This window comes from Microtus pennsylvanicus, chromosome 6 (genome assembly GCF_037038515.1).
Source record: "Microtus pennsylvanicus isolate mMicPen1 chromosome 6, mMicPen1.hap1, whole genome shotgun sequence".
NCBI classification, from domain to species: Eukaryota; Metazoa; Chordata; class Mammalia; order Rodentia; family Cricetidae; genus Microtus; species Microtus pennsylvanicus.
In genome coordinates this window covers 37786742-37810410 of record NC_134584.1, presented here as the reverse complement: position 1 = coordinate 37810410, position 23669 = coordinate 37786742, and the positions used below count along the sequence as shown (strand labels likewise).

Below are 23669 nucleotides of genomic sequence, written 5' to 3'. Positions count from 1 at the left end.
TATAATTTTACTTTTAAAGAAAAATATAGGTGTATATTATTGTGTCCTTAAGTGAAATACAAGAAAATTCAAATATAAGACAGTTTCTATTTAATTGTTTTATCACTAGTTCCTGGACTATACATGAGAAAAAGGTGTAATATATTAAGAACTAAATCCTTAGGCCCCTGTAGATTCCATATTTTCTTTGAAATTTCTCATTTTTTTTCTGGCTATCTTCTAATTGGTAAAAAGCTGCGTGATTGTTACATGCTAAGGAATAGGGCAGTATTTTGAAGGGAAGGGGATAGTATTATATTTGGCTGTAATAGTCAATGATGTTTCAGAATAGTGAAAGAGAATGTAAGCCTATTTTACCTTGGAAATGATATGTTTCTGGTATCTGTATGAGCTATGGAGAGCGAGCCTCAGTTTTCCGCAAACACAGGATCTGACCATCTTAAGTGTCTCAATGTAAAAGTCGAGTTGCTAATTCTTCTCTTTCTGTTTTCTAATTTTAGGTTTTAGTATAAAGGCAGTGCCATTCCAGAATGCCATCTTGAATGTAAAAGAACTCGGAGGTATAACTTTACAATCTTTTCTACATCTGCCCTTGACGTTACAAGCTTGCTGTTCATGTGTTACATGCAATTAAGCTGTGATGATTTATTTTAGGTGATGGGTTTTCACTTTTTTCTTAATAGTAATTTCATAGTCGTACTTCCGTCCCTTTACACATGAATTAGCGGTTACCCTGGAGTGGTAGGTTAGACTTTGCTTTCTCCTGCGTGACGCAGAAGACTACACAGTAATGGCAAATGCCACGCCACATCCTTGCTTTTACTTGTTAATTATTCTAAAAGGGAACTTATGGAAAGAATCTAAAAATGTAAGTGAAAATGGGCTAGATAGGACAAGCTGTATTTACGTGTGAATGCCTACTGCAGGTTCGATTGTACTCAAGTCTTTTTAGAATCTATTTGTTCCGATAATAAATCTTTGCCAATGGGTTCTTTGCTGGCCAGGCACATTTATTGGATAGGCTGTACCCCAAAGCATACATCAGTCAGTCTTTCATTGCACTCTCTGTCTGGCATTTTTTTCGGGTTGTGTTTTATGTCAGTCAGGGTCTTAACCCATGCAAATAGATTAACAAAGAAGTCAGTCAATCCGGTGAACCTACTAAATTCTCTTAACGGCTCAAGAAAATGCCAAGTGCCAGAGTTCAGTATAATATCGGTGAGTTTAGTGACTTAGAAAGTTCTCTTCTGTCTTCTTAATCACTGTGTGATGGTGACCTTACCCTGCTCTTTGTTGTTGGTTTTTTCTCTCCTCTGTCAAGGTCATTTCCAATTGTGGCTATTTCTAGTGCTGTGAAATGGAAACACTCAGCTTTATGCCGTCTTACCATCGTTTGATGCCTTCTTGTTGTTTAGTAAAGCGTTGACCAGCCTTTCCAGGTGGCCGTCAGTGTGACAGCTAACAGTGACCTTTACAGCATCTGTATTGAAAAGCATTGGTGATAGAGCAATTCCAGGTTTCTCCTGAGATGCTCGGTGTTTCCACTGGACAATAAAATCCTGGGAACGTGACTGCTGATCTTAGCTAGAAAGCTGCCGGACAGTAAAATACAAACACCTTTGAAGTAACTTCTGTGGAAAACCTTCTAAAACTGCTTCCTAATAGACTAATTTCATCATGCTTTGGTTTCTGCTAGCTACTCTCCCAGTGACGATATTATCTGTAGACATTTTGCAGTCAGAGATCCTAATATAAATATCAGCAGGATCTAACGGTATGGCCTGAAAATTCTCTTGGTTTTAATTATTAGGCTAGATTTTAAAATGTTCACTCAACATTCATCAGATATAAGAAACTGTTGTGACTTGGCAAGATGTTTATTGTGTAAGATGGTTATTTGGGTGAAATAAATAGTGAATGTTTCTGAACAGTTAAGAAAAAACAAATGCTTGAAGCTAATGTTGACCGTATGCCACTGAAATTGCATGCAGTGGAAATGAAATTGGAGAACTGGGGTTACGTAGGAGAAGAATACGTTGTTTCTCAAGGAAGTTTGTTTTCACAGCTAGCGTAGCTGTGCCCTGACAGTTGATGAGATGGAAATTACAATAAAGAGGACCCATAGGCTTTGGTGACACATTTTAATGACTAACATACTGTTAGGAGGTTGAAGAACATCGGTATAAAACAGAGCCTTGGGCATTGGAGCAGTAGGCTGGTTCGAGACTAAGGCTACTCAGATTCATGCGTGTGTTGTGTAATTAGTGTGGAAAAGCACATTTCTGGCCCAACCATAGATTTTTTTTTCTCCTTCAACTTGAAATCAAGTAGACTTCACAGTGTGACTTGTGTACTCAATTTCACAGTCTCAGAGGCAGCAGAGGGAGTCGATTTTTATTACTTATTTATTGAAAACTTGGAGAGTAGCATACTCTGTTGTGTCTGGAAGGAGCATGTGAACAGCTGGGCTAGCACACCTGAAGAAAACACAGCTTTCCTGGGTTCTAAAGTATATTCTAGGTACCAAGGGAATCATCTCAATGTAAGGTGCTGGGCATTTAGGGAGAATTCTAATTTAGTGAAATCAGGTTGCCTGGAAGCTGCCTAACCAAGTGTTCTAATCTCAGGGGGAAAGAGTTGAGTGGTTCAGGACGTTTCTGGGATGGCAAGTCACCTGCGTTCACCAGTGCTTGGCTACTCAAAGATAGTGGTGCAGCCTGGCAGTATGACGGGCCAGTTTTATTTTTTATTTTATTTTTATTGTTCACAATAGCCTGTCCTTTGCAGCTTACCTGTCCACTCCTGCTCCAGACAGCACTGATTGTACCTATGGTTTTATTAGCATATATTAATTGTATACCGCAATAGATTTCATTATCACATTTGTATATATAAGTAAAAAATATTTCAGTCATATTTTCCCTATTTCCCTCCTGCCTCCTCCCTGTGTCTGTTGATTCTCTTCTTATTTATTTATTTATTTATTTATTTATTTATTTATTTATTTATTTATTTATTCAGCAAATATTTCCAGAGTACATATTATTCTCTAGGCGCCTTTCTAGCGAGCTATGGTGGCTGTAGCTAGCAAGGCAGCACTGTGTCGTTCAGATGGAAGACAGGAGTGGCCCCTTATGTCCTGCTTACTTCCTTAAAAGCAAGTATGAATTCCTACAGGACTAGAGAGAATGGCTGGACTCGTGCTGTCCTGACCCTGCCTAGCCAAGGCGAGTGTTTACTCTGACCGCATGGAGTTGGTTTTATCAGTGTGTTCTTCCACTCATGAGGGTTCCCACTGAAATCAGTGTAGAACTCCTCTCTCTCTCAGTTTGATTTCTTTAACTTGCTTCTGTCCCGGAGATGCAGCTCACAGCCCTGTCTGACTTTGACCTTACAGTCCTTCTGCCTTAGCCTTCTGAATGCTGCTCCCTCTTGCTTTCTCCTTTCCAGGGTACCTAGCAGGGAATCCGGATGGACAGGCAGGTTCTTCTTTCAGTGACTTTTCTTCTCTAGTGACTGGTGTCGGACTCACTCACTGTGTTGGATTCTGGGCTCATCCATGCTCCTGAGTATTTTCTTGAATGTGTACCATGGTAACAGTAGTTTCTAAATCAAGTCAGCTTGTGAAGGCTATGGTAGATGATGCTGGCCTTGTCTGCAGCTAACATTATGCAAGATTTTTGTTCATTAAAATTACCCTCTCATTGCTCCCCACCCCCACTCCACCCTTGGGCTCCTCCCAACAAATTAAAACAAACAAAAATTCAACTTTCAACGAAACCTTTTTCTTCATGGTCTCTTAAATGAACAAATTTCATATTAACTTCTTTCTGCCTTTCTTATCCTGCTCCACCCCCTTAATCTTGTCCTCCCTCCTCCCCATCCTGCTTCTCTCCCATTCTCTCTCCTTCCCTTCCTTCCTTCCTTCCTTCCTTCCTTCCTTCCTTCCTTCCTTCCTTCCTTCCTTCCTTCCTTTCTCTTTCTTTCTCTCTCTCTCTCTTTCTCTCTCCTCTCTCTGCCTGTCTATCTCTGACAATATACTTGCACAAACCAAAAGGCCACCAGGAAAGGAGCATGTTCTCTCCTTTCGTTCAGTCACTGCCATAGGCTGAGAAATTCACATGTTCAGCGCTTTTTGCCTCTTTCCATCTCACCACCTATACTTCTGAAAACTCTCTTGACTGTCTTTGCCTCCTTACTGTTCTCTGTGTGGCTCATGCGGTGCTTAGCCGGGATGAAAGCATCATCTATACCTCAGTGACTTTGCGGCTCTGATGGTTTTTCATTTCAGAAATGTGCAATTCCAAAATCCACAGAGTCTTGTGCACTCATGGATGGTCTTTTTCCAATATGAAAATTTCATATATGAATTGATTGAATACAGAGGTAAAAATTTGATTTCTTAGCAAACTTGTTTTCTTATTTATTGGTAAAGATTAAGATATGATAATATACCCTAACTGAATTCTGGAGCCATGAATGATTTTGCCAAAAGGCTTTCCCCCCATCGAATATTCTAATGAGTTATGTCTGAATTGTGTTTCCACCTCTCACGGCCACCATCCCCACCTAGTACCCTCTATGGCAGTCTTGTGTTCACAGGTGACATTCAGAAAGGCAAAGGAAATCTGACAGGCACTTTGTTGTCTCTGACACTGCAGTATTGGTGGCTGCTAGTTGCCAATCAAATGGAAAAAAAATCCGTGAAGCTTTTCTCTGTGTGCTACAACCCCCCCCCCCCCCCCACATACACTTAAAGAAAAGCAGGCAAGCAGGGAGCTGTGGAAAGTGCAACTTGTATATGGTCACCCTCTGCTTGGTCCCTGCAGTTGTGACTGAAGGATTTTTGAGGATTGTCAGCTCAGCCATTTCTTTAAGCCTGCATCTCTGAGCAGCCAGCTGTTATAGGAAACAGATGTCGGCTGTGTCCAGCTTCCTTGTTTGCCCTGGGAACTGCTTCCTCACAGGCAAAGGTGCCGTTAGCTGTCCTTCTGGCTATCTCAGGGTGCTGCTTATTCGTCCAGCTTATTTGCATCTGTTAGTTTCTCCAGAAACTGTCCAGGGCAAACTTCTTGACAGGCAACCCAGGGAACACGGCCGCCTGTTTCTTTTAATTTCGGCCTTTGGATCCAGGCTATTTGATGTTCTTCACCAAAAAAATAAATACATAAATAAACAAAAAAGCGTTCTTATTTGTTTTCGTTTGCTGAAAGTTACTTATGAGGGAAGTATGGCTCTTTCATTCTTACCTGCACGCTGCCTTCCCTGTGTTTATTATGCATTATCTCTGTGACCCTTCTGTAGTTCTTATGGGGGGGAGAAAGGCCTGAGACATGCTTACAAATACTGTAATTCCTAGCTCTTAGGGTTACGGTAGTGGAGGAGGAGTCACACAGCATAAGCCAAAGAGTTGATTTTGCACTAGAAAAAGAAAGAATATACTCAGATAGCTGTGTTATGGCCTGAGAGACAGGTGGGGCCACTAGAACTTCTTACTGTTGCCCTAGCAGCATGCCATTTGAAAAAGTTCTAGATATTTGCAGAGATGGGTGTGTGGGTGAGAGGGACAAGGAGCCATGTCCAAGGCAAAAGAAGGTGACAACAGAGAAGGAGGCCCAGAGAAGACCATGTCCACAGAGTACTGCGGAACCATCCGATTAAGGAATCTATAGGCAGCTATATGCAAGAAAAGTATGAGTGTTCTATATCTGTTACAGGATTGTAAGGAAGAAATGTCGCTCAGCAAGGAGTGTTCTCTCAAGATACCCTGTCACTTTATGTCTGAGCCTCTCGCTGTGTTTTGATATCTGTAAAATGCAAGCTTTAATAAACCACCCCAAGTTTATTTCCCAAGGGATTGGGCTGGAAGAGAAAAATTAAATTGCCTAAAGCTCCTTGGGAAAGATGCTCAAAGAATGGACAGTGGTATTTTCACTAATTCTCTTTTTATGGGTCCATCTATTGTAATATGTAATGTTGAATGATTGGAGCTTCTTGATAGAGTATTGTTTCCTTATCTAAGAGAAGAACCAGGCCTTTCTTGACGAGGAAGAGCCAGTTGAGTCCTGGCTCCCTGGGCCATGTACTCTATCACTTAGGCTTGGGCCATACTAGGGGAAATGATGTTGGTACAAAGCCAAGTCACTTGGATGGGAGTTAAAAGGCCACAGCTATCTGAATTGGTTGAACAGGATCCCAGGGTGGTGGTGTTCGAGCGTTTTTTACACTTGCTAAGGGAATGCTGAGCCAAACAGTCAGCAGAGCCAAGTAAATGAATCTAGAGGCCCAGAAGTCTATTACTGGCTCATGGAGACCTGACCTTAATTCTTGTTTTCTCCTGGAGGGATGCCCTAGGAAATTTTAAAAATCTATCTTTTTGGTCACAGTCCAGCATAGTACTGCACAGTCCACTGCTAAGGCTGAACACATAAAGATTATTCTAGAAACTCGTTTCCTGGCCTTTTGACCCCTGGCAGCAGAGTTCTCCTGTGCTTCTGAAGGTTGCACCGTTTCCTACTATGGGAGGGATGGGTCATTGCACACTCGCAGCTCCACCACCCGTCCCCCCGGAACGTTTATCTCGTGTTCTCAGCTTAGCTTCTTGTCTCTCACGAGGGAGTAGGTATTAGTGTTTCTCCCAGGGGTTACCATAATAACAACCAGTTTTTGTTGTGTATTTGGTTTCAGTGTGCTGTTGCAGCAACAGCCCTGCGAGTCAGGTGACCAGTATTCTCCTCCAACAAAACAAGCATGGGACATTGGGCCAGGCCTGCAGCTTTTCCAAAGCAGTTTTCTTCTCAGTGCTGATAGCCGATGATGCTGATAGCTGTTGTCCTGTTGGAGTACAACATAACCAGTGCATTTGTCCCTGGAGCTCATAGTACCTGCCTTGCCCTGGCTGTTGTGAATCTGAGAGGCCACCTTGAGCTACTGCAGAGGATGTACAGCTCTGGGTGCTTTCTCTCCCTTTTATCTCAGTTACTTGTTTTTTCTTTAGTTATATAGATATATAGGTTCTATAATTTTTTGTGTTGTGTGAGCAGGACACACACACACACACACACAGTTATATCCTATCACTAGAATGAGTATGGGATACAATCTAGGTTAGGTTGCAACAGAGGAGATTTCAGAAAGGAAAAGAATGCAGAAAAGAACATATGGGAACAAAGTCATGGAGGGAGAAATGGGTTTGGTTTATGGATAGGACAAGATAGATTTTTAAAGCATCAAAAAACACATCATAGCCGGGCAGTGGTGACACATGCCTTTAATATCGGCACTCGGGAGGCAGAGGCAGGTGGATCTCTGTGAGTTCGAGGCCAGCCTGGTCTATAAGAACTAGTTTCAGGATAGGCTCCAAAGTTACAGAAAAATCCTGTCTCAAAAAACAAACAAACAAGAAAAAGAAAGAGATAAAGAAAACTCCTTTATCACAGTATCACCAGTTTCGAGGCACAGGGTACATCATTAAATTCTTCCTCAAAATACTAGAGTAATGATAGACTCTTTAGAAGGAAAAAATACTTGATAGTATTTAATTCATGCTAGTTAGCTGGCCTTGAGAATACAATCCCTGCTGGATAGATTCATATTTGTCCATGTGTGCACTTGCAAATATACTCATTCTTCAGCCTATTTTTCTGTATGTCTTCATGGTAGAGAAGCATTGCCCATGACTATGTAAGCACTCAGACTTCCATAGGTTCTTATCATTGTCTTGGCATCTTGGCAACTAGAGAAGAAGTAATAAGGCTCTTAATGATAAAGCAGTCACCAAACTAAACTGAGGCTTTGACATATCCAATGCTTAATAAAACGTGGTTGATGCTGTTGGTGGCATCATATACTTAATGATTTTTCATTTCCTGAGGTCCAAAGTGTTGGAAAAAGACTCTATTGAAGATGCATGGTCATTTAAATCTTGAAGTTACCAATATTTTGGCTATCTTTCTGCAAGCTAATAGTATGAACAATTTTGTTATGTAAAGTTAGCTATGAATTTTATATTTGATCTTAGCCACGAGGCTGAGAAGCGATAACTATGAATTTTAACACATACATTTAAGTAACTTATGTGACTAAAAATTGAAACGTCTAAGTTTTTTTTAAGGTTTCTGTTTTCTCTCCCTTCCTGTGCCAGGCCCATAATATTAAACGTGTGTGTGTGTGTGACTACCAAACAACGGCAATGAAATCTATAAACAAGATAGATTTAAATCTATAACAAAGAAAGGAACACAAGACAAAGCTTAAGATACAGACAATGGAAACATGAAATAGAAGTGGAATTCATCGGGATTATTAATCAAAGAGTTAATCAGAGATATTAATTGGAATGCCACATTTGGAGCTGTGCCTTTATTTTTCTTTTCTCCTTGCACTAAGTGGTGGATAGCAGCTGTGTTTACCCACAAACTCAATTCTTGAATGTGGGTGCTAGACCCAGAAAGGTAGGGCAGTGTCTCAATATATACGGACTGCCAGGTGGGTTAGAAAGCCCACACACACAGGAGCCGAGCCACTTGTCTGTCCCCATTAATCACTGAAAACAGACAGCGGTAAACGAAAGAGCTGGCAGACGGAGATTCTCAAACAAAGATGAGCATGCAATTATGACACCCTACGACATGAACAGAGTCAGCACCGCAAAGGAAAGGTACCCAACTCAAAACGGGAAGAGAATTATCAAAGTCCCGGGGACAATAGAGCGATCAGAAGATCATCCAGAGAGCTCCAGAAAGGCTTTGCGTCCACGAGAAAGAATAAAACACTGAACTTAGGAATTGAAATTTGACTTTAAAATTTTAAATGAAAATGTTGACACAACTCACATGTAAATTACTGAAACTAAAGATTGAACTAGAGAATTTCCTCAGAATGCCACACAAAACGAATACATTGGAAGTATGAAGGAGGAAAAGAACTGTAGGGAACAGCAACAGAAGGGGGATGAGTATGAATGAATATCCAGACTTGGGTTCTTAGTACCAAGTAGGAATGTAAATAGATGGTTAATTATGACATCTTTCACACACATGTGTGTGTGTGCGTGTTCATGTATTACCCTATATTTTTAAGTATGTATGTGGTATTTGTCTATGTGTCGTATGTCAACATGGATGAAATTATGGGCAGATAAAGTGAAATATACATTGAACCTATTATATTCTTACATGGAGTACAGACTATAATTAAGAAAAGAAAATGTGGTGTTTACCTGAGATATACACTACAACATGAAAACTTAGGTGATATATTATTCTTAAATGGATTTTAAAAAGAGTTCAAAAGGCTGTATGTTCAACTCATATAATAAACTGAGACAGTGGGAAGAATTCCCCTAGGACCAAGTAGATTTTTTTCTCATGAAAACGTTTTTTTTAAAGGATTTTTATTTGGTTTACTTTATGCGTGTAGGTGTTTTATTTTCCTGAACGTATGCTTGGTCACCATGTGCATTCCTGTTGTCTGTGGAAGTCAGAAGAAGGCATTGGATCTCCTGCAATTGGAGCTATTGATGGTTGTGACCCACCATCCGGGTTCTGGGAACCGCCTTGAGTCCTCTGCATGATCAACAAGAAGTGCTCTTAACCACGAAGTCATCTCTTTAGGCCTAAAAATAAAAAAATAAAAAAAAAGAAAGAAAATGAAAATTTTAAGAGAGGAAATATAAAGAAAACATGATAAATTCAGGAAAAAGATTCAAGAAGGAAAACCAGCTAAAGCTATGATAAATAAATCACATGTATATCACAGTAAGTTTAATGTGCTTAAATTTGTTTTAAAATACCATAACAATAGCATGACACACTTACCTTTTACAAGACAGTTTAACAAGATGGTAAGATAAAGATAAAGGTGTTTAAATGTTATCCTTAAAATGCCATTGGAAAAAAATGTACTTAAAGTAATGTTAATTCAGATGAGCTAGAACAGAAATTATTGAGTAGATTCGAATTATTTCATGCCGCTATGATAAGACAGCTAAATAATCACAAACTTTTAAAATACTTAGCCACTTAATTCTGAAAACCAAACTAAGGAATATGGAAAAAGATCTGGTAGATTTCTAGTCAGGAGAATAATTTAGCCTGGCTTCTTCCAAAATAAAAAACACTGAAAGATTTGAGTAGCACGTTAAGCACTTGGTCTAATTGATCATTCTGTATTTTTGTTTTTCCTTGTTTATTTGACTTAAGCAGTCTTAGTGAGCATTCTGTGTAAGGCTCCTCTACTCTTTCATCCTCCCAATCTTTTCTTCCCCGTATTTGCTCTTCTCCTTCCTGATTTGTCAAAACTTGGTTTCCCTTTCCCTGGACAGGAGTCTGTCTGTCTGTTAGTTTCTTTGTTTTATTCGCAGTCTTTGTCCAACTTCAGCCTGATGATAGACACCTTTCTGGGGTGGATGCCCACAAGGACAGTTCTGCCCTTAGCATTTTCTTGCTGCTTCCATTCAGTATAGACGGCATATCTTAGCGTTCTGCTCCCGTTCAGTATAGATGGCATATTTCTTCGTGTATACCTGGACCACTTTGCCAATCTGCTGGCCTTTGTAGTTTACTCAGAAAACCTGAACTTCATCATCCTTCCAGATGGCTATAGATCAAACTTTCTACTTCTGTCTCAGTTTTATGTGAAGAGGGTGACATGCTCTTCTTCGACTGAGAGAAGGTGCGTCTGAAATGCTCTTTGTGCTTGCGTCAACCGGAAGTCACGAAGAGATGGCATTTCATTTTGGTGGCTGCCAATCCAGTGATGGCTGCAAAGAATCCACATGTGATTCCTGGTGCTGATACTTATGTATTTTTCACTCAGCTGTTCTTTTGAAATATACATAATTTTACACCAATTACCATATTTGTGGTTTCTAATTGAAATCCATTAAAAAGAAAATTAGACAAGGGGAAAAAAACACAAAACAAAATTTCAAGGTACTCTAACCATGTATTGATTGTTTCACTATGCAATTTAAAACTCAAAAAAAAAAAAAACCCTAAAACTTCCAGCAGAAAACATACAAGGAAACCCTTGTGACTTTGGGTTGGAATAAGATTTCTTAGAGACTTCTTTTTATGGAAAGACTTCTGTACTTTGAAAGACAAATCAAAACTAAAGAAAAAGCATTATTTGTAAGTCCTTGTAAAGGACTTGGATCCAGATGAAAAAAGAAGAAGTAAAATCAAATAATGAAATCTCATTTAGGAGTGGATGAAGGGATGTGTGCGCTCCATCCGGATGTCCCCATACCGGAGTGGGAAGTACCTAGTGATGGAGATGCATGTGTAAAGTACTGCTCCTGCTCCTGTAGAATTATCTGTCTACAGTTAAAGCAACCTGACAGGGAGGTTCAGAGCTGGTTTGTCTTCTGCACGCCCAGTAGAAATGTAAAATAGCGTGACTTCCGTAGTCCCTAAAAAGGCAAGACAAAACCAATTCTGTCCTAATCCCAGTGTTCTAAGAATGAAAGCAGTAGGAGGCCCACGATGAAAAGAGCGCATAGACATCATTTTTATACCAAGTCTTTTATGTGAGTGTTCATGGTAACTTCTTCTATTAGACCGCAAAACTGGAAATGGCTCAAAATGACACTCACCAGTGGACAGAAAAATTACTACATCTGTATGATAGAATATTATTCAGTAATCAAATAAGCCATTGGTACCTGCAACAATGTAGATGGATCTCAAATAGTTAGATCTAGTGAAAGAAGGCAGGCAATGTGACATAGTATTGATATATAGGGTAAATTTGTATACTATATATATAATAGAAAATGTAAACTAAATTATAAAACCCTGACGGCTAGTTACCTGTGGAAGACAAGGATAGAGGTGGTAGAGGTGACATCATTTTGAGGTGATAGATATATTAAGTGTATGGATTTCGGGAATGGTGTCACGTGCATACGTATAGGACACCAAACTCTGTGAAATCTGTAGTTTATTATTTGTCAGTCATACTGCATGAAACTCTAGAAAACACGTTGTGTGTCTTAAAATAAGGATACTTTAATCATCTCAGGTTACAAATCATTGGACATATGCTTCTGGTGGGATCTTGGCCACCCCCTCCCCCAATACTTTCCAATAAAAATACACGTGACAAAAAAAGAGAGAACTATAGCAATTACTACATAATCATATACAGCTGAATCATTAGGGCTGCATATTAAGAACTTACAATGTAAGAGGAAGATGTTTTCAGGTCTGTTGATTTCATATGCAGTGTTTTAAAGTCTCATTGCTAATAAAAGAAACAAGAATTAATCTGTCTGTGTGCAGCAGCGTGCAATTAATGAAGAGTAATATGCATGGCAGATTCATTAGATAAAGAGTGAGAAATTTCCCAGCATAACCAGTTGTGCTTCATACTACAGTGGTTCATACTCAAAATCGTGTTGATGCAGTGTTCTCTCTTCAACCTTGATCCTAAGAAAGCTACTTGGATGATTCTGCCATTGGTAGAATGTAGGTTTCCGAGAAACTAGTGAGATGGGGGAACCATAATAGCATTAAGATGAGAAAAAAGTACATGCGGAAGTTTCTGCTTCTAAAGCAATGAAAACAATTGTAGTTCTGAAAACATTTTGTATGCCTGTGTGTTTCTGTGTGTGAAATACCACTTTGGGCTGTTTGCAATCCATTGCAACTAAAGTTCATCTCATTGAGTTGATCTTAATCAATTGGTGGTGGCTGTTTGCCAGAGCAATGGTGGGATGATGTATTATTAATAAGTTCACAGTTTAGGGACTAGAGGCAGAGTGCTAACCTTATTTTGTTTCATGTTATTTCCCAAACCCCCATTTTTTTCCTAAGCGGATTTCGGTAATCATTCAACTTCTCTTCCCTTAATTAGGTTGACTCTGTCTTTTGAGATGGATAGCATCCAGAAAGGTAAAAATGCAGAGGTATCTTTCTTGGCATTTAGTTACAGAAAGATGGAGGTTAAGGCTGTCCGATATGGATAAGTTAGCGTTATTCAAATGTGGCTTCCCTTTGATGCTGTTCATCTTTTTGTCTATAGGTTTGCCTTGCAAACATTGTCCAAGTAATCTCAGTTTAAATAAATAAAAATTCATTTAAGTAAGAAGTTAAGAGCCAAGCTGATTGTAGAAACACAAAAGATCTAAATGATTTAGGCACACCTTTGAACAGAACTAAACTTTTCTAGTCATTTTTCTTTCTGTGTGTGTCCGCGAAAAAGTGATAAGAGGCTTGGCCTATGAGTACTGGAAAACATCCAACCCAGCAAGAAGGCTGCTGGCAGCTTCTGACAGTTCAGAGTTGAAGTGTAGTCATTCTCCGGCCCCAAACTGGTGTAAACACAGCTGTTTTCTTATAGTTCCATCAAAAGCACATGAGTTTATTGCATATGTGGTAGTATAGTCGGTTTGGTTTAACTTTCGCTAGGGGATCTTTGCCATAGCATAGCAGAAATAAAATGAATGAGAGGTAAGATACTACTGGGCTCAAGAACTCTGTGCCAGGTGGAGGTCCTTCAGTTTCTTCAAGTCCGTGAAAAGATCCAGGAATATTTGTAGGCATACAAGCTGAGAGGAAAGACCCAAATCCAGTCATATTCCTGTCCACGTAACGTCATAGCAAATACCAGACTCCAGGTGGAGGGGCTTCCTCCTCTCTATAGTCACTGTTGCCAGCCTTTGCCACTCTCTGGTTGGAATCGGGCATGCTGAACAGCGCTCTCCCGCCCTGCTTAGAGTTCAGGGCCACCTGTTGTCCTGTTTGAGGTAGTTGATGATTCTGTGCTTTGATTTTTGGCACTCCTTCCTATGTCCCTGGTGTTTTTATTAGTAAACTCTTGACTGGGAGTCAAAGGATGCTGCTTTGTCCCATCACTTATAGAACTAAATCAGCATACAATTTTCCTCGTGGGTGAAGCTCCCAAGTCTTTGCTTTCTTTCTCTTTCTAGCTGCTAAATATGTTTTCCTTCTGATCACTGGAGAAAAGAAAACACTCAAGAGTTATTGCTGCCACACACCTGAATTCCTTCACTCTAATCTGAAAGAGATTTTATATATGGTATAATGATTTAGGGGTTCTTTATTATTTCAGTTAATTTGTGCCTGTCTCTGAGCTGGCCCTCTTATGAAGCCCTAAGGCAGTTAAGGAATATTTATGGGAAGGAATGATATGTGAACTTGGATTTTTATCTACCAAGGCATTTGTCAGAAATCGATGGCCATACTCATCCTCTTTTATATTATGCATGATTTCATAAAGAAACTACGTTTTCAAAAAAGTTATGATTTTCACATAGTAGATAAAAGGAAATTTGTTTTGTACAGCCTTATGCAGGAAGCACTGAGTACTACCCAAATTTAAGGATTCTAATGATTTATCTGGTTGGATTGTTTGCATACAGTATGCTTTAAAATGAATACCCTCCCAGTGTGATTAAAGGAATTTAGGTTAATAGATGTTGGCACCACTGGGATCTCACCATCATTATCACCGGTGGGTACTGTGTTTTAGTAAACAGTTGGTCAAATCTAGGTTCTCTACCTTCTGAAATATTACTGAGATCCTGTTTTAAAATTTTTATCAGTTTATAGAAAATCTAATACTACAGATAAACTCTGTGGTAGGTTTTGCTAGATAATTTACAACATTACAAAATAATTGTTCTTTATAAACCATTATTTCAAATCTTATTTTGATGTTCTAGTATATTTTGTATTTGATATATATATATATATGTGTGTGTGTGTGTGTGTGTGTGTGTTTCATATATATTTCCTTTTATTACCTGAGTCATTATTTATTATTATCTGACACATACATTGAGTCTAAGATTGTCTTGTTTGGTCCGGGTGTGGAGGCTCAAGCCTTTAGTCCCAGTATTCAGGATGCAAAGGCAGTTGGCTCTCTGGGAATTTGAGGCCAGTCTGGTCTACATAGCAAGTTCTAGGCCAGCCACACCATATATATTATTTATTTCTTGAAGAAGAAGAAAAGAAATGGCCTGATCTAAATCCTAGTCACTGCAGCGTTCTGCTTCTATGATTTCCTTACCTCAGTTTCCCTTAAAAATATTCTCAGTAGTCTGTGTTGCTGGATGGGGGGGGGGGGGCAGCAATAGAAATCCTTGAATCACACCGTTTACAGCTGTCATTTAAAATCTTGACTCCATACTAAGGTTCTGTGGAGACAGTGTCTTCGGGCTGTTGTGAGTTAATCCCTTGCACACCCCCTTCTGTCATGTAGAACAGTATGTGTGTGAAAGAGAAGAGGAGAGCAAAGCGGGTGTGAGCTCACGGACTTCTGACGCGAGTGTTTCCTTCACTTCCCATTCCCCTGTGTCCTATACCATGGCCAGCACCTCTGACTTACCCTGGCTTACTAATGGAGAAAGGCTGAAATGGTAGTATTGAGCGACAGTGTAGCCATTAACACTTGCTGTGATTTTCAGTGGGGTTCTGTCTTCCTTGTCTCTCTCGTGGCCTTTTTTTTTCTCAGATAGACAAGGGCCAGGTCATCATTTTAAAGAAGGAGCCAATGCGAACTGAAAATACTTCCTGGCTTGCTCGACTGTTCTCCCGAAAAGGGGAACCCTGGCCAGTACAAAGTGAACCCTCGAAGAGGCAGGACTTGTCCTTGAACAGCTCCGCTGGGACTTTGGTTCAGGGAGTTCAGTGGGGCAGGTCACCGCAGAAAGCCACAGGGAGTGAGCTCAGGGTCACCGTGTGCATCATTTGGCCCATCTGCAGAACATGTGAAACTTGCTTGGGGACTGGAAAATGCCTGACGTGGCTCATGTAGAGTCTGTCGCCTCGAGGTTCCCTGGCCCCATCCTTGTTTTTAATATGCAGTGGAGCTTCGTACTGTTCGAACGTTCTTGGAGCTTGCTGACCTGGGGGAGCTTGAGGTGAAAAAAAAAAGCGATATGCAGCAGTTCTAAATCAAGTTTTAAAACAACAAAACATTTTAATATCTGTAGCTGGAAGGGAAATGCTCAGAGCTCTGGAACTGGCAGGCAGCATGGAGTGGCTGAAGAAGAGCTGATTCTTGGGCCAGTGCTAGACCCAAACTGAACTGCACTGAAAGAAGCCCAGACAGTCTCTGCTGTCCGGCTTCCCAGCGAAGTCAGATGGGACAGTCCTGGCAGTGCTGTGGATGTGTATGCTGGGATAGATATAAACAGCGAAATTCTCGGCCCTGTGACTATAAAAAGAAATATGCTTTTGTGATGTATTCATGGTTTCGGAGCAGGCTGTGCGTTGTGTTTAACTTTTAATTACTATGCACTTCACACCCGGGGCTCTGCCTGCCCAAGTGCTGAAGTTCTCTCAGATGTTTTTATTGTATAACGCTTTCTCTAGATTTTTCTTTTAATGCATTCTCCCCCTCTCACAACCTGTTAAAAGATGCGTTTGTGTGAATCTTGACATTGTGATTTGTTTCATGGTTTTAATTTCAATGTGGATTGTTGCAGCCAGGAGCATGTGATTAATGGGACTGGGTTGTTTGTCACAAAAACAGATGATATTTTACATCTAGGCAACACATGCATCAAAAACCGGACTTCCCTATATTTTACTCAACCTAAGTCATTTTTCATTCGCTTTTGAATTCTGTGTATCATTTGCACTCATCCTAAGCATGGAGATGTGTATCTCTTGTCTGTTTCGTGGAACCATGCTGACAAACACATTGCATCTAGACACTAACTAAGACATATCCATCTTGCCAAAAGATTTTTCTTCAAACCTAAACATCTCCCATTTCTTTCACATGACACATACGGTCTTCTGGTCTTTTTCTGCTGTGGTTGCTCTCTAGACCAGTTTTAAGTGGGTCCGTTTGATGTGCTCAGAATGCAGTGCCATGTGTAGTCTTGTAGGTGCTGGTACCTTCAGCTTCCAGTGCTGTTTCTCTTCATACCAGCAATCCATGACCTGGCACCCCACGGGCTCCCATTGGGCATGCCCCAAAACAACTAGCTGCTATTAGTCGGGTCTTTCCTGTTTTTGTTCTTCAGTTGACTTCAAATTCTTATATATCTATTCAATTTTATTATGTAAGCACTGGCTTATTGTTCCAGCATGTCATAGATTTTTTTTTTCGGATGTGCTTTAAATTTTATCACTCAACATATTAGCAATTTCTTTCAGCTTTGGGCCTTCTCTAAATATTAATGTGATATCTTCAAAGTCTTTGTTGAATTAAAACATAAGTGTCCACTCTGCTGCTAGTCTTGTGCTTGAGATAACAAGATGACTAGAATGTAATCATTCCTTCAGGGAGCTCACAGGCTATGGGGAATAATAGACATGCAATTACCTAACTATTATGTAGTGTGATAATTGCTGTAATTGAGTTGTGTGTAAAGTGCCCTGAGACCTAAGGTTAGTTGGAAACCATAGAAAAGGTAACTGGTTCCATGTTGGCACAGACCCATGCATTTCCAGTCGGCAGCTGTCAGGTACCTAACTGCTGAAAATTCTTTCAGTGTGCCTTTTCTCCCCCTTTTGTTTCATTCTTAGCCAAAGACACAACAGAAGACTTGTCAAATATTTTTCTGAAGTGATCTTATACCATTGTACTTTCCAGATGGACCCAGAAACCTGGCAGGTCACTCTGAAGGGAATTGAGGATTACTGAGACTTATTTGTGGTGAACCTGTGGTGGTTCATCATAATCTGAATTCTAAGTTCAGCACAGTTCTACCTATCAATCATCAGTCTTCTGGTAACATTCCTGTTCTCGATGGTTTTATAACATTTCTCTGAGCTGTTTTTTGATGACACCAAGGTTTGCTATCTCGGCATGTGATCTGTCTAGATCTGGAGACTTGAAGTGCACTCTATCTTCAAGCTCCAAATTCCTCTTAACTCCTTCCAGGTTGAAAATTACCCTTTTTATATCCTTTCTGCTCCCGCCCCCCTTTATCTGTTCTTAGGTTTTCTTCAAATGTAAATCCGTGTGAGACTTTCATTCTTCTTTTTCATTCTGCATTAACTATCTTTCTCATTTTCTCATTGAGATGATTGGCCATGGGTTGCTCTCTCTTTCTCTCTCTTTCTTTTTCTTTTTATAGCTATGATACTGAAAACCTTTATAAAAGTTAAGGTAGGTAACTATTTTTGGTGTTGTGGTCTCTAGGATAACACATGAGCTACTTCTTCATGAGTCACAACCAAATTCAGACAGATCCATCATTGTCTTCTGTCCTTCCTTGCTCTGAAAACATCAAATGAGTAAGAAATACATTTATCAGGCCTGAGGGTATTATGATATCATGTGTCTAATAATACCTGGCTCTAATAGTGACTGTCACTGTCATTGTGTTTGCCACCAAGACCGGACAAGTTCTACTTTTGGCTAGCAATCTTATTTGTACAGGTAGTAGCTTCCATTTTCAGCTGTGTCTCCTTTTGACTGGTTGTACGGATGACCTGCACTCCTCTTTATTCGTGTTGCCCTAATTAGAGTTACTTACTATTGCTGTAGTGAAACATAACGACCAAATATCAACAATATAAATAGTCCAAATTTAAGTTATTTCAACGTACACTTCCAGGTAACAGTCCATCACTGAGGGAAGTCAGGACAGGAGCTCAAACAGGGCAGGGACCTGGAGGCAGGAGTTGATGCAGAGGCCATGGAGGAGTGCTGCTTATTGGCTTATGCCTTGTGGCTTGCTCAGCCTGCTTTCTTATAGAATCCAGGCCTATTAGCCCAGGGTTGACCCTCCCTCATCAGTCACAAATTACGGATATACCTTATAGCAGGATCTTATGGAGGTATTTTCTAAGTTGAGATGGCTTCCTTTCAAATAACTCTAGCCATGTCAAGTTAACATAAAACTAACATTGTCAGTTTGACGCAAAGCCATAACCTTTCCTTTTTTGTTCTCCCCAAGATGTCACATTAATATCAACAATATAAATAGTCCAAATTTTAAACGTCTCATGGTCTTTAAATCTGTAAACACCTAAGAACTTAGTATCTTTAAAATCCACACTCTTTTTAAATTCAAAGTCCCCCAATTGTGGGCTCTTATAAAATAAATTAAATACTTTCTTACTTGAATAAGAAAGCAGGGTACAGCCACAATCTGAATAAAGCAAAATGTAGTATAAAATGGAAATAACTCAATGTCCAATTTTCTGGTCTTCTGGTCTTCCCCACAGGGCGTGGGTCACTTCTCCAGCTCAGCCCTCTGCAGCACACACAGTTTGTCCTCTAGGAGCAGGTTGGCTCCATTCTACCTGCTGCTGCCCCTTGTTGGAACTAGGCTTCCCGTCCACCAGTAGTCTCTCGTGGGCTCTCTTTAGTGACTCCAGCCCCACCACATAGTGCCAGGCTTCAGCTGTTCTCCGTAACCCCGCCATGCCATCAAACCCAGGAGCACCTGGGTGACTCTTACCCTATCAGGTTTGGCTGCCAGCCCAGCGTGCAGCCTTCCATCCTTCTGGAACACAGCTGCTGTGTGCTAACCACGAGGAAATCCTTCCCAGAAGACTTCACCTCAGGGATGCTGCTCGCTTCTTAATCACAGCTGATTCTTCTGTTCCCACCGACCAAACACCACAGATTATTCACACAGATGACCCAGGACAGTCTTTGCTTCCCTCTGAATCTTCACAAGCCAGGCTACTGCTCTCAATGTACTTACCTTCCGGGCTCCTACAGAATAGCTCACTGGCTCTCAACACTCAGTGGCTTTTCACGCCCAAAGTTTCAAAGTCCTGTCACATTCTTCCCCCAAACAACATGATCAGGTCTGTCACAGCAATCCCCCACTCTCCTGATATCAGCTTGTGTCCTAGTTAGGGTTACTGTGGCTGCAATGAAACACCATGACTCGGAGAAGAAAGTGTTTATTTCAGTTTGTATTTCCAGGTTAGTGCGTTTTCTCATCTATGCAACAAAATGCTTGGCAAGTGTAACTTAAGGAAGGAAGATCTTGTTTTTGGCTCAGGATTCAAGGGTACAGTCCATCATGGTGGTGAAGTCAAGGTGGCAAGAGCTAGAGGTAGCTGACCACATAGGATTCACAGTCAGAAAGCAGGGGCTGAGTGGGCGGGGCGGAGCAGAGCACTGCATTCTGGGACCCCAGCCAGTGGAACGATACTGCCCACAGCTAGTGTGTGTCTGTCCACTTCAACTAACTCTGTCTAGAAAGTTCTTCACAGATGTGCTCAAAGGTTTGTCTGTTAGGTGATTTTAGACCCTGCCTATTGACAGTCAATATTAACCGTCACATTAACTTAGTATATGCATCACTACTCCTAATTTATTTGAATTATAGAGAATTTTTCTAGAGTATTTGTTATTCACTGACAGTTTTGTACATGTATATATGATGTTTCTTGCTCATATCCACCCTCAATCCACCTCTCCAACTGCCCCCAACATTACTCCTGCTCCTTTCAAGTGCTCTTAGTTTTAGTTTTAAAAACAGCCACTGAATCCTAGTGCTATCTTCATAAGCGTGGGGCCATCGTTTGAGGGAGAATGTTAACTCCCTCGTTGACTTGATAATTTCTAATGAGTATTGATAGAATTGCTTAACTCAGAATTTCACATCAGGATCTCCACTGTAGCTGTACATGTAATTTTTTTTTACTTGGATCTATGGTATATTGCTGTCTATGTATCTATCAGGTTTTCCTCATAAACCATGTATTTTTGTGAATTTTAAAATAGTTATTTAGAGCAGTGGTTCTCAACCTAGGGATCATGACCCTTTAGGGGGACTCTAACAAGCCTTTCACAGGGTTCGTATATCAAATATTTACATTACAATTCATAACAGTAGCAAAATTACAATTATCAATTAGCAGTGGTAATAATTTTATGTTTGAGGGTCATAACATGAGGAGCTGTATTAGAGACTTATAACATTAGTGAGGTTGCAAACCACTGCCTTAGATAGTATTAAAAGCAAAACTTCAGGATTTAAAGGTGATTTTCTTTCATGTGTTTAAAATCTTTGCCCCCATGCATGTATGTGCAGCATGCGCATGCCTTTGCTTGTGGATCCCAGAGGAGGAGACCAGATCTGTGGGAATTGGAGTTATAGACTACTGTGAGCCACATTTGGGTGCTGGTAACTGACCTAAGTCCTCCAAGAAGAGCAGACACTCTTAACCACCAAGTCACCTCTCCAGCTCCTGTAGATCAAAAATTTTTAAGGTTCCACTACATGGTAAAAACTACTTTATAGATCAGTTTACATTTATATTGAGAATATATTTTGTTTCTGTTATATAGATTAGTGTTTCTATTAGGAATATATTCTATTATCTTTGCTATCATGAATACATTCTATTATCTTTGCTATCACATTTCCTGTTTTTGAAGTCATTTATATTTTTGACAATTGGGTGAGTAAAATGGTAGCATGTTAATTTTATTTTTATTTTTTAAAACTGAAATTAAACTTTTAGTGTTTTCAGTCCATTGGTAATTATTCTTATGTCATCATTTTGCCCTTTAGTATATGGGTACGTTATCAGTTTATTTTAGGTGAAATTTTATTTAAAAATCTTTCTTGAGATTTTCATAGGCGATATGTTAAGGTTTCTGATAAATTTGGGGAAAGAACTGAAATATTTATTACATCGTGTGATAATTTATATCAGCAGTGATTTTTTTTAAAGATTATGTTTGAATTTTGTGTTTATGTGTCTGTGTCTTTGTGTGGCTATGTGCATGTGTATGCAGGTGTCCTCGGAGCTAGAAGCCAGAGGCCTTGAGTCCCTCAGAGGCACTGAGTCTCTCAGAGCTAGAAGCCAGAGGCCTTGAGTCCCTCAGAGGCACTGAGTCTCTCAGAGGTAGAAGCCAGAGGCATCGAGTTTCTTGGAGGCATTGAGTCCCTTTGGAACTGCAGTTACAGGTGGTTGCAGACCATTCCGACTTGTGTGCTAGGAACCAAGCTAGGGTCCTCCACAAGGGCACTACATACTCTTTCTTAACCACCGAACCATCTCTCTGTTAATACAGTGTTTCATGTTATATGTGTTCCACTTACATAAACTTCAGGATGTATCTCCAGAGCAGCGTGCTTTTCATTTTTCAATCGTTTTATACAGAAATTTGAAAACATTTAAATTTATTTCTAATTATCAGCAGAACCATATTAGTTCTAAGTCTTCCAGCTAATCGTTTTGGGTTTCTGAAGAGTTTGATCGTCATTGCCAGTGATGACCATTTGCTGGCTTTCCAGTAGCAATCCCTCTTATATAAACGACCTGTCCTGTTATATTGCTAGAATCTTAAAGGCAATGCAGTTTCTGGTTGCAGTGTAGCCGTGCTAGTGCTGTGCATTCTCTACCCTAGAGTGGGTCTTGGGACCCAAAAGGATACTTCAAAAATTGTTCGTCAGGTAAGTTCACATTGAAGATTTCGACTAGAGTCAATGAACCTAAAGATGTTGTGTATAAATAACAGGAGTACAAAAGAGAAAGTCATATATGAGATTGAAAACCACTAATAGTAAACTATGCGGGCTGAATCATAGGGAAAAGATTGTACACAGATGCTATGAAAAAAATCATTGCATGGTTCAAGTGGTATTTAATGCCGCGTGTGCATGGATTATTTTTGGAAATGGAGGAAAAGGAGATCATAGCAAAGAGGAGACTCATAGACAATAGCAGTGAGGAAGAATTATTCACGTGGGGTAAAAATGTAAAGATTTGCAAATGCTGTGCATGGATTCAGGTCATTGAGAACTTTGTGTGGCGGGCCTCATTCTTTGGCTTCCGCTTCCCATGGTTTTCCACACTGTCAGTTACACTGAAAGGATCATATTTTCATGATAGACAGGATGAACAGAAAATGCCAAGCGCTAGAGGTGATGGGTAGACATAGGGACACATGACTCAGGGCATACTAGTCACCCGAGGGCTACAAGCTCTCGGCACATCTTCCACCATTCCAGGGCACATCTGAGTGAGGAAGGCCATACAATCTCTATTTTATCTTTGTTTCTCTCAAATTTCATTTGAAAGCTGTTTCGAGGTATTTTCCTCAGAAAACCACTTTATTCCCTTCATATGGGTGCACAGGCTTTTCCTTTTAAGATACCATATATGTTTGATTTTCTCAGTTGAAATCCCAAGAATACCATTTATTAACCTTGCCTTCAAAACCATGGGTTTAAATTAAAGCAGTCTATATGTACCCCAAGTTCTTATTCCCTTGCTTAGTCAGCGAAGACGTTTGTAGATGTCTCAAGTCTGAGCCATTATGTTTGCAGTTCAGTGTTAGAACCCTGGATTTTAACATGGGATCTCTCAATAATTGTGTGTGTGTGTAAGTTCAGGTTCTTTTTTTCAGGGATAGAATACTGCTCTCAAATAGTAATCAAGTTGTTGCACTTCACATCTTGAAGGGGTTGTTGTAGACTAAACAAAATTATCTTAATGAGCGATTTTCTAAAAAAGTATTTCCCTTGATTAAAGAACATAGTTTAAGTACCAAAACACATAATTTAATGCTGTCCCATCTAGACCAGTTGTTAGGTTAGCGAGGCAGGTGCTTCTCAGGGCTCTCCATGGTTCCTGGCATTTAACCAGTTAAATTAATCAGAAGCATAAAAATAGATCCTGATTTGATATCTTAAGGGATTTTAATACTTGGAATAGGTTAAAAAGTTTACAATTTGATCTTAATTTCCTTTCAATGTAATAATA

The 23669-nt window shown here is 40.0% G+C and overlaps 1 protein-coding gene across 3 annotated transcripts in view; it reads left to right on the top strand.

Moving 5' to 3' along the window:
• Nucleotides 1-23669, top strand: part of Arl15 (ARF like GTPase 15) — a 362817-nt gene that overhangs the window by 136267 nt on the left and 202881 nt on the right. For all 3 annotated transcript variants that reach the window (XM_075976041.1, XM_075976043.1, XM_075976042.1), the window contains one exon: nt 501-560. In XM_075976041.1, the coding sequence (XP_075832156.1) occupies nt 501-560 (60 nt within the window). The remainder of the gene's footprint in view (nt 1-500; nt 561-23669) is intronic.